The following is an 18,054-nucleotide window of genomic DNA, read 5'->3' on the forward strand; positions in this document are numbered from 1 at the left end:
ATGTGACAACGAGGCAAAAAGAGTTTAAGTGCTTTTGTAAGGCGGTGTATAAAAAGTTACATAGGCATGAAAACTCAAAGTGTTTTCCCATCATTCTAAGGCACTTAGCAATTAAATGTATTAAACTTTATATTGGATGTTACTAATACAACAGCACAGAATTTACATACTGTTAATGATTTTCAAATGAATAAAGTTACATTAAATTTTCAAATATAAGCCCTTTCGGATAACATCAGATGATTTATTAATCTCTTAAAACAACGGTCTGAAGTCGAGGTTTTCAAACATCCTTCAAACATCCCTATAAAATGCTGAAAGAGCCACGAGTCCCCTGTCATATTTACTATTTCTGACCAGAAGAAAGTGGCTTACCTTCCTCCATAGGCTGAAGCTGGGTTGTAGGCGGTGCTGGGTCGTCCGTACATGACCGGCTGGCCGTAGCCTTTAGACACGCCGTCCCCGTACGACTGCTGGCCCATGAACTGGGAGCCCATGCTGCCGCCCATCCCTGGGCTGCCAACTGGCATTATGTGACCACCAGAACTCTCGCCGGGGCCCATGGGTGATCCAAACACCTGTAGGTGAAATGGAGGAGGGCTTTATGACCCTGGAGATCTGAGGATGTGGATTTCAAAGAGGTAAAAAAGTTCAAAAGTAAGTGATTGAAAAGACTTTCACATAAAAAGCGTCCACCCTGAGGTTATACTCACCCTTTAAAGTAAACCTGACATAAAGTAAAGTTTATTTTAAGAAAACTTTACTTATTAAAAAGAGTAAAATTCAGGGTTGCTGTATGACTTTAATGTCAGAATTTACAAACTTCCAGTAACATTCCAGGTATGTTTATGAAGAGGGAATAACATTATTGCATGATGTAAAGCTAAAAAGAGTTGATTTCTACATACTACTGCCCGTTTAATAAGAGTAATAGTTTAGTTTCCACATTTTGACTCTTCATGTTTTTTTGCAATCCAGATATTTCCAGTCATGAAAAACGTGGACATTTGAGGTGTGAAAGCTAAAGTAGCGCCACCTTTCCTATGTTAGAAAGTTGTTCTAAATTTAAAGTAACACATACATTATTTTAAGTATTTGTGTAAATATTGTGCTATATTTCCTCAAGGTTATCACACTTCATAAATGTCAAATAAACCTGACAGTATGCTGGACATCTATTGACCTGTAGACTTCCAGCCTAGAAATCCACTAGAAATGTGTCACTGAGGAAATGTTTTAAACCAAAGCAGGTAGACAAAAAAGATCTGTTTAACAAAGAATCAAATTAGCAAAAAATTCTCCACACAAATTCCTTAAGTACCGTCCTGAGACATACTGGTCACTTTAGGTTTAAATATTAACAAGAAAACGCACTAAATAAAGCGTGTATTAGTGAACACAAAAGGAGAACAATGTCCCCGGGTAGTGAGTCATGTGTTACCTGGCTGTGTGTGGGATTGGTCACGCCCCACACTGTGGTTACTACAGAGAGAGATCTTGCGTGTTGATTGGTGCCTGGTTGCCAGGAGACTGGCTCATTTAGGAAGGGGCCGTCAGTGCTGCAGAGGGATAAGAAGGAATGGTACAGCAGAGGCAGAAAGAGAGAGAAAGAGAGAGAGAGAATTCATCCAGATAGCAGTAATCGCGATACGAGCATCACAGACGGCGTTCCATGGTTTCCTCCTGAAAACAAGGAGTCTTTATCTCCCTCTTAGAGTTCATTTGCTGTTCTAGCACAGAGAAACTCAGCTGAGTGTAAAGGTCACAAACAAATGTTCGCTTTGGGGAGCTAAAGATTAACCTGAGCACGGTTTATTCATCTGACAGTTGAGGTTAGCCTCAGTTTCCTCCTTCTGAACCATTTCCTCAACAGGAAGCTACCGCAGCAGCAAGGCTGTCACACCACATCACTTGCAGATCTCACTGTCTGCAATACCTAATGTTGTTGGCAAGAAAACTGAAAAATAGGGCGATGTGTGAATACAAACACATCTGCATTAAAAAATAATAATAGTAATTAATCAGCAACGGGAGCATATGCATTGCTTTGTTACTGTTAGCATAGAAGTGCAAACTTTAAAATATTTTTTTTACTGCTGGAGAATACCAGACTGATTTGTGAAACATTCAAACGTTATTTTAAAAAAGTTGTTCAGTCAGAAACAAGAAAACTAGGGTGCACCGGTTGAAGTTTTCTGGCAGGTTATGCCGATTCTGATTTTGGCCGATAATTTTTTCTGTCTGAAAAGTTGCTGACTAAAGTTGCTGAGTTAGCAACAGTGGGGTAACTATTGCTAAACACACATGTGTAGATGTGAATCACCGACCTCCCAAAATTAAGGAAATCAGGAAAGTATTGGTGCACCCATAAAAAAACCCCATCCTATTTGAAGAAAAAATTGTCACTGGTATAATTGGCGGCAACCCCAACAATACCTAGATAATAAACAGCCAAAGCAGCTTTAACATTCTGTACTCTTTAAGAATAGTTCGAAAATTTATTAAGATTATTTTTTTCCCATTTGTTGTTCCTTGAACGCAGCGTCACAATTACAATTCTCAGATATCACCAGCCTGGATGCATCATCTCTCTTTCAAATCCCATGTGGTGAGCAAGTCTCAAAAGTCGAAAACGCATTCCAGCTGATCTGTGCCCACGTGTTGACCGATCCGTCCACTTCTGGTGATTCGTACATGTGCATTTGGCGATTTGTATTTGTTGTGTATTGCTACTTGTGCAGTGGGAAACTTGTACATTTGAGAATATACACATATGTGAATGTGTGAATCATATGGTGCACTTACAAGTCTTCTTTTATGCGCATGCATATCTTATTGCAAGCTTTGTGAATCTTTCAGAGACTAATTGAGCTCCATACAAAACATCTCACCATGTTGTAATCTAGAAAATTAAACAAGCCTGTCTGAGTTGTTGCCAACAATTTCTGGTGCTGTTTTTGCATTTTTAAAATCTAATGAAGTTTAATCTGATAAAACTCTTCAGAGGCGAGTAGTTTAACTGTAAAAAAGCATGAATGGTGGAATAATACAGACTGAAACCTGCCCGAGTGGTCTAGTAAAGACCAGCCGATTATCTGCATTGCTTTTTCAAATTATGTGTTGTGTAGAAGTAAAGAAAAAAAATATTCTATGGAGAATTGCAATTCTTAGTTCTGGGAATCCTGAATCGATTCAAAATGCTCTTTATATCTGCTTCATTTTTTTTAAATATAATTCTTTCATATTTTTTTATTGAAGAAAAAGCCAGGTAGCTAAGCTAAAGTAATCCTGGTAATTTTACACATAAACCTATTTTTGTTTAGATATAAACTGATGAAATTTGATACAGTGTGGAACCGTACCAGCTCGTTCTACATAAATGTTTCATTTGCTTACGCCATCTTCTCCTCCTGTCAGTCATATAACAAACAGAATCTCTTGACCGTTTGGAAAGAAAAAATGCTTTTGTGACGATTTTTATCGTCACAAAAGCATTTTTTGTCTAATTGCTAGACACTGAAAAAGACACTGAAAATTTGCATCTCTAGTGTAGTAGTGATGACATTATTTCATTTCTTTATCATGACTAAATAATTTCCAGATCAGTTTCCTCCTAGTGGTCTAAGGTGACGTGACTTGAATTAGTCGTTTAAGATCGATCCTTGTGCAGATCCATCATCAAGTGGCATTGTTGCTTGAATGAGACAGTCACATACACCATATCATCTACCTGGGCTTAATGTCAGCACAGTGTGTGTGTGTGTGTGTGTGTGTGTGTGTGTGTGTGTGTGTGTGTGTGTGTGTGTGTGTGTGTGTGTACCTTTGTGGAGTGGGAGGCAGGGAGGGTTTCATGGAGTTAAGGGGGTTCATCGGATGAATGGTGGGATCATTAGAGAGCCCCCACTGTCCTCAAGCAGCAGCCCTGGTAGAAGGGAAAAAAAACAAAACAAAAAAAAACACGTACATAAACAGACAAACCCTCACAGCTCATTTGCTGCACGGCAACCATTTATCATCACTATAGCCCACACTGTGTGCACAAAAGACATAGCGACCTCCCACTCTGTGCCACTCACTTTAATCTGTGTGTGTGTGTGGACTGCGCACTTCAAAAACGTTAGCCTATCACTGTCTGCTGCAGCTCTGATACCTCTGGAAGCGGGAGGGGGGAAGGGAGGTGCGAGCTAAATTTAGCTTGCTGATTTCAAAAGGAATTTAAGAGAACAGAGATGAGACGAGGCGAGCTCTTCTCTCGCCTCACCGACATAGAGGCAGTGACTCAGGAGCGTGCGCTGCTCTCTACCGCCGCTGACTAGAGACATGTTCTGGACCTTCTTTACGTTAATAAAAGTTCAACGTCTTCCTGCGTCATTCCCAGGAACACCCAGGACACACAAAACGACTCTGACTGTTGATCAATAAGTAGCTGATTAGACACGTGTTCAAAGTGTTTTCACTAAATTCACATCATTTCTCTGTTTGAACTTCATGAAACGGATTTTAGTTAAATGTCTGGAAGGTTGCTTTGGATCCTGAAGTGGATTTAAAGTAGACACAAGGGAAAAAAAAGAAAGGAGGCACGCCAGAGGTGCTACACATTTCCTTTCCTGTGTTGTGAACTTTTAAAGATTATGTGAGAAAATCTGCATTATATATATATATATATATATATATATATGATTGACAATCAAGCAGCAAACATTTGCTCCATCTAGAGTTTTGACAGTAAACTGATCATCTTCAGATTTTCTGACTCAGACAAAACAAGAAGTTTCATGCTGTTAGCTTAACATACAACTATAAATCTTCACTATATCCACAGTGACCTCATCAATGGCTCTGGTTTACATCAGTCAAAAAACCAGAAAAAAGATAGGTGATATTATGGAGGCCATTACTACTGGAGTCTTTAGAATATGAACTTTCTGACAGATGTTCTGTATGCATTCTGTATTTGCAAACTTTATGATGTAGAGCTTGTTTGTAGTAGTCTATGTTTTCAGCATTTTGCGGCTTTTTATTCTCCTTTATGTAATTAACAAAAATTCCTAAATACATTTTGGGGGGATTTTTGCTTAAATGTGAAGTCATAAATCGCGACTTGATGCATTAGATAGAATATGTCATGCATCAGCTTATTTCTAAGTTCAGCCCAAACAAGTTAAGAATGTGTTCATTTCTGTTCACTAGTTAAACTTTCTGAGCAAGATTTACATTTCCAGTTCACACTCATATTGTTTTTTTTCTAAGAGTTACATTTATAGAAAAATATTAATACTATTCCTTGTGTTGTAACTTCCAGCATGGTAACATAAACTGCAGTAAAGCAGTTTGTTCTTGTGTTATGACCAACTACATTTCTTCTTTTTGCTGTTTCAATAATCACATTCTTATGGGCATGCCTTTTGTCCAAACCAGACTTTAGTCACCGTGATATTGCACACATTGACATTGCAATCATGGGTACGATTCAATATCTTGTGCAAATCTAATTCTTATCTAAATTTTTTTGTATTTGCCTTAAATTTAGTGGCGATTCAGGCATCAGTAACAATTTTGTGGAGAAATTTTGTGCAATTTCCTCACCTCATGGATACTTGCACAGTTGTTTGAATCACGTCTCTGAAATTTATAGACAACGATAAATAAAAACTCTTATTATGACAGGTTTTTTACACCAAGTGGTAAACAACCAATACGGTAAATGCCCACCACTATTTCAGTGCATGCACTTCTCTAATAATGAGTCCAATCCATCAATCAACCAATACAAGAGTCTTCCTCGAGACATGCTGTTCACATTTTGACACCAAGATGACACCTACCCATCAATCAAAGCTTAGCACTGGCCATGCCTGGCCAGTGCTAAGCTTCAAACAGGACTTTCTAGGGAGGAGGTTTCCACAGAGCTTATATGTCAAGTCATCAAACAGTAGCAACAAAGAGATGGTCACTTTCTACGCTGATGACAACTTCATTCCAAACAATGTCGTGCAGATCCATAATGAATGGACACACATTTAAGGAACTCAGAAGCAAGTAGATGCAACAGTTTATGGGGATTATGTAACAACACTGGCAAAGATAAAATCCCTTTGATCAAATCCATGCCATATGCAGAATGTGTGAAACTGAAAGTAAATCTCTCAAAACAAGAGGAACTTTTTTACACATTATGGCTAAAAAAATGGAAGTAAAAACAGATCCATCTTTAAACCCAAAGCGCATCAAGCTAACAATGCTAATGATTCCTAACTCAGAAAATTCAGTCCAAGTACTAACACAAAAGACCTGAGATCATCAAAAGTCGAGTAGAATCAGGACTTTTGCGTCATCCATTGATTCACTATCATATCAAAGCCTTATGAATAGCAATCAAACGCAGTCGCCAAGTGCCTCAAGACTCCTTAGGAATCCCAATTCCAAAGTATTTGTGATTCAGTCTGACATTGTGACTGTGATTTTTGATAAGATCCTGGTTCTGTTCAGAATTCCTCAGTGTCTAAAGTGTTGTACAGCCATAACTAACTCAAAGATGTCTGCAAGTTCACACATCTAGACCCGATGATGATGCCGATATATTCTACATCCCTACTTATGGTCTTCATTTAGAGAGGAGAAAGATACAAATAGAAAAATGTCTCATCTACAGCTCACAGAAAAAAGTTTCTCTTTAATCCCTGTTTTTCAAACAGGTAGTAATTATTTTATAATAAAAAGTTTGAAAGTTACTGCAGCTGTACTGTGTAGATGTCTTGCCACTGGAGAAAACACAATATGGACATCTAAAGGAATGATTAAGGTCTAAATTAGGTTTTTATAAACCAGCTTATTAAATATTACACCTGCATCTTCAGCTCCATATGTTCCCTCTTTTTCTTCATCCCTGCTCCATGCTGCTCCTCTGCCTTTACCTAACGAGTTCCTTCATCTGACGGTTACCAAGTGGCATGCTAATTCCCCAACATCAGAGCCCTGACATCCTCCAACCCCCTCCCTGTTTTTTTTTTCACTGCCACTTTCCTTTTTGTACTTTGCAGATTTGGGTCAGACATCATGAATCTTGTGTAAAAAGACAGAGAGGGAGGGGTGTTACTCCTCAGATCACATGATCGCCACTCGCAAATTCACTCCTATCGAGTACCTTGGAACTTCCATCACAGCTGAGCGGTGAAACCACACAAAGGGAGGACGAAACGTGCGAGACGTTTGTGGCTGCATCAGATGTTCAAAGCGAGCGCACGAGGCGCAAACTGTACCTGTGGAGGACCCGTTGCTACACTCCTGTCTTTCTCTCTCGCCTTGCCTTCTTTGACCTCGGCATCTTGACATTTTCTTTACCCTCGACTCTTCCTCTTCACACCACTCCTCGCTGTCGGATTCTCTTCTCGTTCTTTCCCTCTCAGCTCTCAGATCTTGCCATTGCACTGGCAGCTGAATCGCTCAATCAAACCCTCAAACTGCTCTGCTGCTGCTGGTTTACAAGGACCACATACAGTCATATGTGCAACAGCAAACGAAGCGGTTACAGTGCCTTTCAAAGGCACTCGTACCACTTAAAGGGTTCCACGCTTCATTTTACGTTGCAACCACAAACGTCATCCTATATTTAAAATAAGATTTTATGTCTCAGTGCAAACCCGTGAAGTGGGAGGAAAATGACACATTTAAAAAACACATTCCCAGATAAAATCTAAACCGATTACTATCAGATGTCACCGAATTAATACAAAGGATCCACCTATATGTAATTTAACTTAACCAAGATTATGTAATAAAACACTATGCTCTTACAGAGCTTTGTTCAATCTATCACCCTAGAATGGAAAGAGTATGACACAACTGCACATGATTGTCAACTGAAGATTAATAGGCCAGGGGAGGAGAGCATTAATCAGAGGAGCAGGCAAGAGGCCCCACTCAGGTGGGTTAATGTTTCAACAGGATCACTATTAAGTCATGCACAACGGGGCTGCAACCAACGATTATTTTACTTATCAATTATTCCATATCAATTATTCTGACAATCGGTTAATCGGATAAAACAATTGGCACTCTGCAGATTTTTCATTTAAATCTTAGTTATGTAATATTGGAAATACATTACAAGATGCAAACAAACAAATAATTCAAAACCTTTTTTTTTTATAAGAAAATAAACATTCCATTGACTAAAATGTAATAACAGTACAGGTGTGCGATACTGGATATTTTGGTATCAATCCGATACCAAGTAAATACAGCACCAGTATTGCTGATACTAATTTCAATACGTTTTATTCAGGTTTGATATATCATCACACATTTGACCTCTAAGTTTTTCTGTTTTTTTTCTTTAGAATTTTTTTGTTAAAACCTAGAACAGACGTTGGACAAAGTTTATAGGTGTCTGCAAAATACTTTAACAAAATATTAACATAATGCATACAAAAATAGAAAAACAAAACATACGTGCCTCTTTTCCTGCATAAACAATTCCAAAAAATATAATTTCAGAACAACAAAATCTTTTTGAGGCAAGGACAAAAAACTACAATTCCAAAAATAAAATAAGAAGTCAAGAGAGAATCTGAAACTAAGGTATTGATCTTACCATGCTAGTATCAATCTGACACTGATACAAACTTGTTATCAATATTACCGATATGTTGCAGTGATCTGCCCACCTCTAAATAAAAACATTTTTGAGAACACTTTATCATTTGTTGCAAAGGATGCATCTGCAGGTTAAAAAAAATGCTTCTAACATCAAAATGTGAATGGCTCAGATATTTCTGCTTGACTTAACATCAAAACAGTGTAAAACTGATTACTTCTTCAATTAACCAATTAATAACTGAATAGCAAAAGGTCCTTGATAGGAGATTTATTTATACAGAGAATTTAAACTAGGTGAAGCTGATTATCTTCTTTATACAACATTGGAAATACATTACAAGATGCAAATAAAAACTTGATGAATCTTTGATAGAATCAAAGCAATTTTTTGTATCTTAAATGAAAAATGTGCACATTTTTTGTATGGTTTTTGGTTTAATTACAGCTCTGATCATATTGTTCTGTCAGCAAATGTATTTTTGAGCCTGTGTACTCCAGTTAGCAATTAATCAATTACTAAATGAGTTAATGATCATTTTAATAATTGAGTCATAATGATTAATCTGATTTTTTTTTAACTTTATGCGTCTTTTTGTGTGCTGTAAAGTTTAAACTTCTGAAATGAACTGAAATCAAAAGTGTTCAAGTTGAAGTAAAGACATGAGTCATTGGTGTGAAAGTCCAAGTCAAGTCCAAAGTATTTTATGATATTCTCAAGTCGAGTAACGTCTTTAAATTTGTCACTAAAATCTGACTTGATTCTCAACCGCATTATTCAAATCCACACCTCTGTCCATACCAGAGGTGTGGACAAAATAAATGTACTATTTATTAATAATAAATTTTGTTTGCAGTACAAAGTATAAAAGATATAAAATAGCAGAAGTCTGACCAATTAAAGTCTACCGTAGACTTTGGTTTCTTGGTGCCATCACCTCCTAGCATCATCAAATCCATGTTTAGATTTTAGGATCAAATCTAAACATGGATTACATCCTATCATACTGCTAATAAGCCAGTGGAAATACTAGTGGTATTTCCTTCTTCACAGAAAGAGCTAAACTGTTGTCAGAGGTGCAGAAACCTCCCATGGAAATAGGAAAATTTCATCCATTCAAGTAATCTTGTGTTGCAGTCTTAAACTTGCAAAAATAAGCTTAAATTAAAAAAAAGTCATCTAGTGCATTACTATGACAGATCTGCCTAACAGTTATTTTTACATTGTTATTTATACTTTCTGACAGATTTCCAAATTCCAGGAAAGGTGAACAAAAATGCTTACGTTTCCACACCAGAAATGGACGCCTCCCAATGTTTGCTTTGGCTTCACCAAAAGCCACAGATAACGAGTCAACACTAGAACAACTTACAGAACATTAAAAAAAGTAGCCAAGTTACTTCCCTTACTACCTTTTTCAAAACTGATTTAGTAAAACTCTTTACAATCATATCACTAATCAAGAAGAGTATCAGCTGCATTTCTACTGAATATTAAGAAAGCTTGACTTGCATAGTTTGTGCTAAAAGAAAAGTTGGGAAAACAAAGTTTTTACATTTTTAAAATGCAAGTTTGAAAAAGAAAATCATCCTTTCCTAGCTGAGCTGCTCTGCTTTCGTCTTTTAAAAGCACAAATGAAGAGCCTCTAGTGATTTGAATGGTTAATCTTTTAACGTCTTAAAGCACGGCCAGTAAAAGGCGGATGGCAGCTCATGGTGCTCAAAAGATGAGAGTTTTTATTTAAGGGCACTTAAACGGAAAGCTATGAAAAAAGGAAGTCTGAAGAATCTCCTGTTTGTTCCAACACACACATTAGGTGTTAGCTAAATAAAAAAAGGAAATACCAGCAGTGATTAACAACCTTCCACTGTTTAAAGTGCAGTATTTTATTCTGAATTTCATTTATTTGTTTTTAAGCAGCTTGTTAATAGTGTTATAAGCTTCAGCACAATTACTCTGTCAGCTGTCCAAATTCCCCCCATCCCTCCCCAAAAAAAAAAAAAAGTAGTAATTTAACCATATTTACGTAAATTACTTATAGGTTTTGGATACAAACTCTTGCCCTTGAAACATCATAAATACCACCCTAATGCATCTGCGAATAAAATGAATCAGGACTGCAACTAATGATTATTTTAGTAATCGATTATTCTAGCAATTATTTTGATGATTAATCGATTATTCGGATAAAAATTTAAGCACATTCTGCAGATTTTTTGATTGACCACTTAAGCTCTTAGTAATCAATTATTCTGACGATTAATGGATAAAAACTAGCCATCTTCTGCAGACTTTTCAGTTGAACGCTTAAGTTTATTTTATACAATGTCAGAAATACATAAAAAATGCAAATAAACAACCAATTAAATTTCTTTTTTTAAATAAAAATATATATATTTTGTTGCGTAAAATACAGTAGCATAGAATTCCTTTATGTATGCTTGATCATTTCTAGCAAAAAGAATGCATCTGCAGCTAAAAAACAGACTTCTAACATCAAAGCTCAGCCCTTTCTCCTCGACTCAACATCAATACAGCGTAGGGCGAAGGATCTGTTTAATTTTTTTTCAATTAGTAAATGAACAGCAACAGGAGATTTTTTTTTTTTACTGAATTTGAACCTGGTAAAGATAAAACTTTGTCACTTGAGGAATTCTGGGTAGAACACATTTACAGACAAGGAAGGAGGGTTTTTTATCGTCAGGAGGAAATGTAAACATTTTTGGACAATTTTGGATTAATAACTGCTCCGAGTATGTTCTTTCAGAAAATTGAAATTTTTTTGAGTTTGTATACTCCAGTTAACAATTAAATTAGTTAATGATTATTTCAATTCTCGATTCATCGCAATTAATACGATTAATCGTTTAAGCCCTAAAATTATTCATGGGATATTTAAGAAATTATCCTGCTCAGAGGTTAATACATGGATTTGGTGAATAATACAAACACAAAACCTTTACTATACAACTGTCTTCCTTTTGAAACGTTACTTGAACTAGACCTTTCCTTCTGTCACTCTGTATTAGAGCTGCATAGTACATAAAAATACTCCCGGCATCAATTTGAGAGTTTGTATATCAACACTTTCCTTTCCAGATCTAGATTCCTGTTTTCCACATTTCTGATCCCCTTTCCCAACAGTTCATGAGGATGCATTAAAAGGGGAGTATGAATTTTTGTCAAAACTGACCCAATGTAACAGAGCCTGGCCTCGTGCCAAGTCAACATGTTTTTGTGCCCATGATACGTCCAGGAAGCCACGGCCAGAGAGGAAAAACAGGCAGTGGCTCCCTCACCTCAGAGACACCCTCTGACTCAAAAACAACAAGTCATGCTTGTTCAAATAAGAGCTTTGAACCATCTTGTGTCAAATAGAAGTCATTTCTGTGTCCCATTGGCTGGAGGATAAAATTCAGACCACAACCTGGTACCTTATGTAAAACAACAAAACAAAAACGGCCACTCCAACTTTAATAGCTGCACTACAAAAACGAAATAAAGAAGCTGTCGCAGGGTTTATGAGGTTAGCGAAGCTTACTGATGTTGTTAGCATGTATTTACAAGTCACATTAAAGATTGTTGTGTAAGCAGCACTGTGACCATAAGCAGAACTGGTGATCTGTCCAGGGTGTAATCCGGTTCTCCCCTGATACCCGCTGCGACAGACCGTCTGGAGGAGGGAAAAAAACAAACAAACAAACAAACAAACAAGCAAGCAAACAAACACAGCTTCAATCATCTAAGACGATTGTAAATGTGGCTGGCAGTACCCCTGTGTTGCTGCTATTAGAGTTTACAGTATATAATGTGAATGAGTCTTTATTCCTATCATAGTTCGAATCAGTGCAAATCATTTCTGTAACATCCGATCATACATTCAGATCAGATCCCAAATCTCTACATGTTATTGGTTTATAAGCTTAGATAATATGTCAAAAGTTTACCTTTTACCCTTTGAAATCTTAGTATAAGCCAGTGGTTCCCAAACTTTTTCTCCTAGGCCCCCCCAGTGGTTTCTAACGTATCTTTGGGTCCCCCCTAAGGCTTACAAATAGCTGTCTGGTTGAACGATGTGTGTGAGAGAAAGGGGTGGGGGAGTGGATTCTTAGAGATTCCCTGTTATACTCAGCCCCGGCTCCAGACGAACAAGAGGGGGGGGGATAGGGGGATCAACTTTTTTGGGGGCAAAATGAATCGTAACTGAACATAGACAACATCGGTAGCCTACAGGCTACTTGTTAACAAGCTTAAGGTGCTGTATTGATATTAGCTAGCTAGTCATCTTTTAGCTAACTTTACCTGCTGATAAAAGTGACAGAGGACACAGATATGGGAAGTGTGGAAGCCCCTACTGTATCAAATTGACATAGGAATAACAGAGAGTTGGCCATTCTAAGGTAAAAACCCAGCGCATACAGTGTTAATGTTTTTTTTGTTTGTTTTTTTTTCATCCAGACGGCTTCCCGCGCCCCCCCTGCAATGGCACGGCGCCCCCCCAGGGGGCGCGCCCCACAGTTTGGGAACCTCTAGTATAAGCAATGATTCAAGTGAATCCATGATTTTAAAAAGAACATCAAATTATAAATTATGTAATAGCAGTTTTTTGTATTTTTCATACTGTTTTGAAAAAGTGAAAACATTTGAAATGTTTGTGTACAATAGATATGTGACATCCCAGTCGAACATTTCCCTTGGCAACCAAGGAGTGCCTCAGAGCTCTAATCTTGAGCCACTACTCTTTATCATTGACATGATCCCACTTTGTCAAATCCCAAAATGTCATTCATATGCTGAGGGCATACAAACTTACATCCACACCTAATCGCACTTGCTGATCAACTTTCACATGGTATAAGAGTCTAAGTGTTTGTAAGTCTTCCTAACCTTAAAAAAAAACAGTAAAACACACTAAGGTTGAAGATGTCCTCTTGGAAACAGATTGCTACTAGATCTGTCCATCTTCCAAAGTCCACAACTTCCTCTGCTTTGAGTCACATTTTAAACCCTTCACAGAATCTGCTCTCTCTCACCTTAGATATGTCTCAAGAATATTGTCATGTCTCACTGATCCTGGGTCACTGCAAAATGGTCTTGTTTTGGTGTTAGGATAACCAGAAAAGCACTAGAAAGGTTCCATATGTACAATGCCTATAAAAAGTATTCACTCCCTCTGATGTTTTGCACTATTTGTTCCTTTTATAAATCAATCATGATCAGCAAAACATGACTTCAGCGACAATAAGATTCACAAAGAACTCTTTAATAAAGTGAAATCTGATCTCTCCTAAATGACAATGAAGCAAAAACATTAAACATAAAATATGATGCCACCACCTTGCACCACCTTGCCTCACGGTGCGGATGGTGCGATTGTGGTGATGTGCAGCGTTTGTTATCCCCCAAACATAGCGTCTTATCTGATGATCAAAAAGCTTCATTTTGGTCTCATGAGACCAAAGAACTTTCTTCCACTTGACCGTGGAGGCATGTTGTCTTCGTGCTGTCATGGTAACCAGGAATTATTGATTAACCAATTAATGGATCTTTCAGACACAGGCTTTTCTATATTAAAATTACTTGAGACACTCGCTGTTCTCAGGTGAACTTTATTCCATTCATTGTCAGATGGCTATCACCAATTGCCTGGGCCTCTGTCGAATTATGTCAGTCACTTCAAAGGGGGGTGGATGTTATGTTACATTTTATTACTTGTCATAATTTTGTAGAAAAAAATTTTCACTTTGACATTAAAGAGGTTTTTTGTAACTTTTTTGTCACATAATAAAGAAAAAATTTGTTGATCATGGTTGATTTGTAAAAGGAATAAAAGGGTAAACATCCAAGGGGCTGAATACTTTTAAAGTATAAATACTATAAAAATAAATACTTGTTTTCCTGTGTTGCTGTGCATTAAATTATGGAAAACACATTACAACTTCATGAAGTTCTGCTTTAATGTGATGTGTATTCATGCACATGAATAAAAATATTATGTAGTTCAGTTTAAGAATCCAGTTCCAATAAAATACTTATCTGTTGTAAATGTAAAAAATAAATTACTTACATTCAGTAGTATGCCACTAAGGGTATTAATTATGCATTTACAACCAGAAATTACCTCAACAATCAAATCAGTACAACAAACACAAGGCTTCGTCTGTGGACTGTAAGAGTTAGCTAGCTTTGTGTTTGTTGTCAGCATTGAAAAGACTCAAGCTAACTATGTGGAAAATGATGCAAACACCAGATTAGTGGCAGCATCATGGTGTGAGGATGCTTCTCTCCAACAGGGACAATTAAGTCTAAAAAGTAAGGAAAAGTATAGAGTCATTGTGGAAGAAAATATGTCAATAGCTGAAGAAGACTAGAGATTGGGTGAAATTGATGTCTGCATGCACCAGCTGTCAAATCTGACTATGCTTGGGTTAATTTGCAAAAGAACAGTTCAAGTAAAAATTGAATTATTTAAATGTGAAAACAAGTAGAGAAACCCCCCACCACACCCCCCAAAGATTTGTCACTGTCATTGCAGCAAAAAGTGTTTCTTTTTTTTTGTTTGTCTGTTTGTTGCTTCACAGATTGAATCAGGAAGATGAATACATGTCCACTCCACACTTTTCAGATATTTATTTTTATTCAGAATCATATGCTGGCTTATGCAAAACCTATCCAAACAAAGCATGAGATTGTAATGTGGCAAAATATGAAAAAGTTCAAAGGGCGCAAATACTTTTGCAAGGAAGATTGTTATATAAATGCATCACAGTAAAGGTCAGCCAACAAATGAAACACAGCACTGATTTTTTCCCTCCAAATATCTCTTCTCTCAACTGAGCTATATATATATATATATATATATATATATATATATATATGCATAATAGACATTGTCTCCCATTTACAGCGCGTTTTGTTTTCTCTGCAGCTGCCTTCTCCCAAAATAACCCAATCATTCCACAGCAGGTAATTCTTCCCAAACAGGTTTAATGATCTAATATGGCTGTAATATTAATGTGACACATATTGCTGCTCATTATCTCAGCGCCAGACGTTTTCAATAAGCTGCAGCCCTTTCTGCAAACATGAACACCCTGATTTGTAAACGCATCTTGAAGAGTGTCACAGGAAAAACATGCAGCAGAGCAGAACAAAGCATTTCAGCAGTGTGCAGCACAGAGTGGATGAGACCAGCCTCTCTCTGTCTGTGTCCGCGTGTGTTCTGTGCGCGCGTGTTCCCCTCCGTCACTAAAACAGAGAATAGCAGCTGTTTTGTTTCAACCTTACCTTATCGGGCTGCTCGGGAGATAAAGCGCAGACGCTCCGGGTGATGAAGCTCCGCCGTTTAAAAAAAAATAAAAAAAAAATACCCTATGCACAAACGTGAGGAAATAGGCGCAGGTAGTCCCGTTTTGAAGGAAATGGAAGAAGGCGCTGCGCTGACAGCCTCTCGTCGTTTTAAGTTTGGGTTATGTGTCGCTGTGTTAAGTGCCAGCAGAGGACTGCAATAGGAGAGCTGTCTGTGGAGGGGCTTTAACACGCTGCTGGCTGAGCCGCTGGCTGCCACCCTGAGCTAACAGAGCTACTTAACTCACACCGTTAACTTTGTGTAACACCGTGGAACGCTCCTTTGTACGGCGTCACTAAGCGCGAGCGACATTGTAACGAACGCTAGCTAACCGAACACCTTAACACACTGCCTGTTCTCTGCCCCGGAGCTTACCGTGGGTATGCTTCAGCTGGCAGACAATGAAGCTGCTTTATAGTATACAGTTATGTTAGCTTAGCTAAACGGAGATAAAGCTAGTGGTGCGTTCAATGACCTTTGAGAACTCGTATTTTTGTCAACTGACAATAAAATATAAATATTAAAACACAAGGATACAGTTGCATCTCTGTGATAATGTATTTCAGAAATTGAAATGAATAAGTGAAAATCATATGTAGGTACATTATGTGTATATTGTGGTGATTTTGAAGATAATTAAACATGAAAATTATTTCTCACAAATTAAAATATTGCATTAGACCAAAAAATATGAGATTTGGGGGGGCTTCTTAAAAGTTTATGTACTGTACTGTACACGTTTCATTAAATATTACTTGGCCCGGGCTCCTTTTTCATAAATTACTCCACCAGACAATATTAACAATAATAATAACATCACATTTTATTTGCATAGCTCTTTTCTTTTCATAAACACTTTACAAGAATCAAGAAAAATTGCAAACAGAACACTAATACTTCAAACAAAATCATAAAAGGAGAACATACCTCGATAAAAATAGTCATACATTAAAAACTCTTCTGAAAAGGTGTGTTTTTAGATGTGATGAATAATCAGTCCGTGTCTGCTGAGGTATCATGGAAGCCCATGTTACTTTCAGCTCAGCAGTATTGTTGACTCTTATCTTCCTCTGGAAGCTCTTGTAATAATTCCTTCCTCCTTCAACTGCTTGTTTGAAAAGCAGCCGATGTACCTGCGTATTACTTTATTTCAGGAGGGTAGGGTGCAATTTTTTTTAAGAACTGTTTGCATAAAGTCAACTTTTTTTTTTTTAAACTCCGAACCATACTTTCAGGCGTGGGAGGGGACGGGGAAGGGAGGTGTCCGAGGGTCATTAAACGCAGCATTATCTCTTCGTGTCGCAGTCAGGTTACAGAGAGAAGGCGATGCTGCTTGAGGACCGATGTGACCACTGTAGCTCAGCGGTACAAAAGCTTATGGTCTCTTTAAACTGCACTCTACGTTTACAAATGTGCAGCTACTATCACGATATTTTTGTGGCACTTCTTTTTTTTCTTCATTTAAAAAAATTAAATATGTTTTACAAATTTATATACAAAAAAGCAAGAATAATCCAGAGCTGTAATCCTAATTTTCCCACACAGGCTGTTGCAGTTAGTGCTTGCTTTCGCAGGTCATAACCTGGCAGCTCAGTGTACCTTTCCTCATTGCTCAATAGCCCTCAATAATATATTCATGAGCTCACAGGGCTAATGTCTCCCACAGAGAAAAGGATGTTTCCCCTCCCTCCTCCTGAAGCCTACTGAGTGAATGACTGCAGATTAGAGCAGATCATTTTCGAGAAAAAGCAAAAGAAAAAAAACGGAAGAGGAGGAGGAGCATGACGTCACCTGCAGATGATCACCATGTATGGGGGCGGAGAGGGGTGGGGGAGAGTGGATGGCATGGATCATGCAGCATGGCCCTGTGATTTCCCTTTACCTGCGACACACATGTGACAGAAGTACACACTCTCTGACAGGAGGTATCGTCCCTTAAAGCCAACGTGGGCCCAATGGGAGACGAGGCCAGGGCCGGGGCCAAAGCTGGGGCCCAGACCAGAGCCAGGGCCTGAGTTATTAGATTCGTCTGCAGTATCTTGCCACAGGGCAGTGCAGCGTGGCGAATAAACAGTCCAACCTGCCTGTGTTTTTCAGACCTCTGTTGCCC

The 18,054-nt window shown here is 37.9% G+C and overlaps 1 protein-coding gene across 4 annotated transcripts; it reads right to left on the reverse strand.

Annotated features, from left to right (window-relative positions):
- Positions 1-337: 337 nt before the first annotated feature.
- On the reverse strand, positions 338-16,415 carry LOC103151772 (zinc finger MIZ domain-containing protein 2-like). 4 transcript variants are annotated; one of them, XM_016681716.1, is made up of 5 exons: positions 15,884-16,415; positions 14,844-14,901; positions 3,821-3,922; positions 1,442-1,559; positions 338-578 (listed from the first exon to the last, which is right to left on the reverse strand). In XM_016681716.1, exons 3-5 carry the CDS (start codon positions 3,868-3,870, stop codon positions 372-374), a joined length of 375 nt encoding a protein of 124 aa, XP_016537202.1. In that variant the 5' UTR covers positions 3,871-3,922; positions 14,844-14,901; positions 15,884-16,415; the 3' UTR covers positions 338-371. The 4 variants fall into 4 exon arrangements, with proteins under 4 accessions (XP_016537202.1, XP_007572051.1, XP_016537204.1 ...); XM_007571989.2 differs by lacking the exon at positions 14,844-14,901 and having other exon boundaries at positions 15,884-16,414; XM_016681718.1 differs by lacking the exon at positions 14,844-14,901 and having other exon boundaries at positions 16,320-16,398.
- Between the last annotated feature and the right edge of the window lie 1,639 nt (positions 16,416-18,054).

Source organism: Poecilia formosa, unplaced genomic scaffold, assembly GCF_000485575.1.
Source record: "Poecilia formosa unplaced genomic scaffold, Poecilia_formosa-5.1.2 Scaffold291, whole genome shotgun sequence".
Lineage (NCBI taxonomy): Eukaryota > Metazoa > Chordata > Actinopteri > Cyprinodontiformes > Poeciliidae > Poecilia > Poecilia formosa.

What these genes read in the sequence shown, in the direction of transcription:
- LOC103151772 (XM_016681716.1), bottom strand. Translation starts at nt 3,870, where the DNA reads ATGAACCCCCTTAACTCCATGAAACCCTCCCTGCCTCCCACTCCACAA. An exon ending in CTGCCTCCCACTCCACAAAG is followed by an intron (nt 1,560 to 3,820) that starts GTACACACACAC and finishes ATCCCTCTGCAG; the next exon opens with CACTGACGGCCCCTTCCTAA. An exon ending in CCAATCCCACACACAGCCAG is followed by an intron (nt 579 to 1,441) that starts GTAACACATGAC and finishes TTTCACCTACAG; the next exon opens with GTGTTTGGATCACCCATGGG.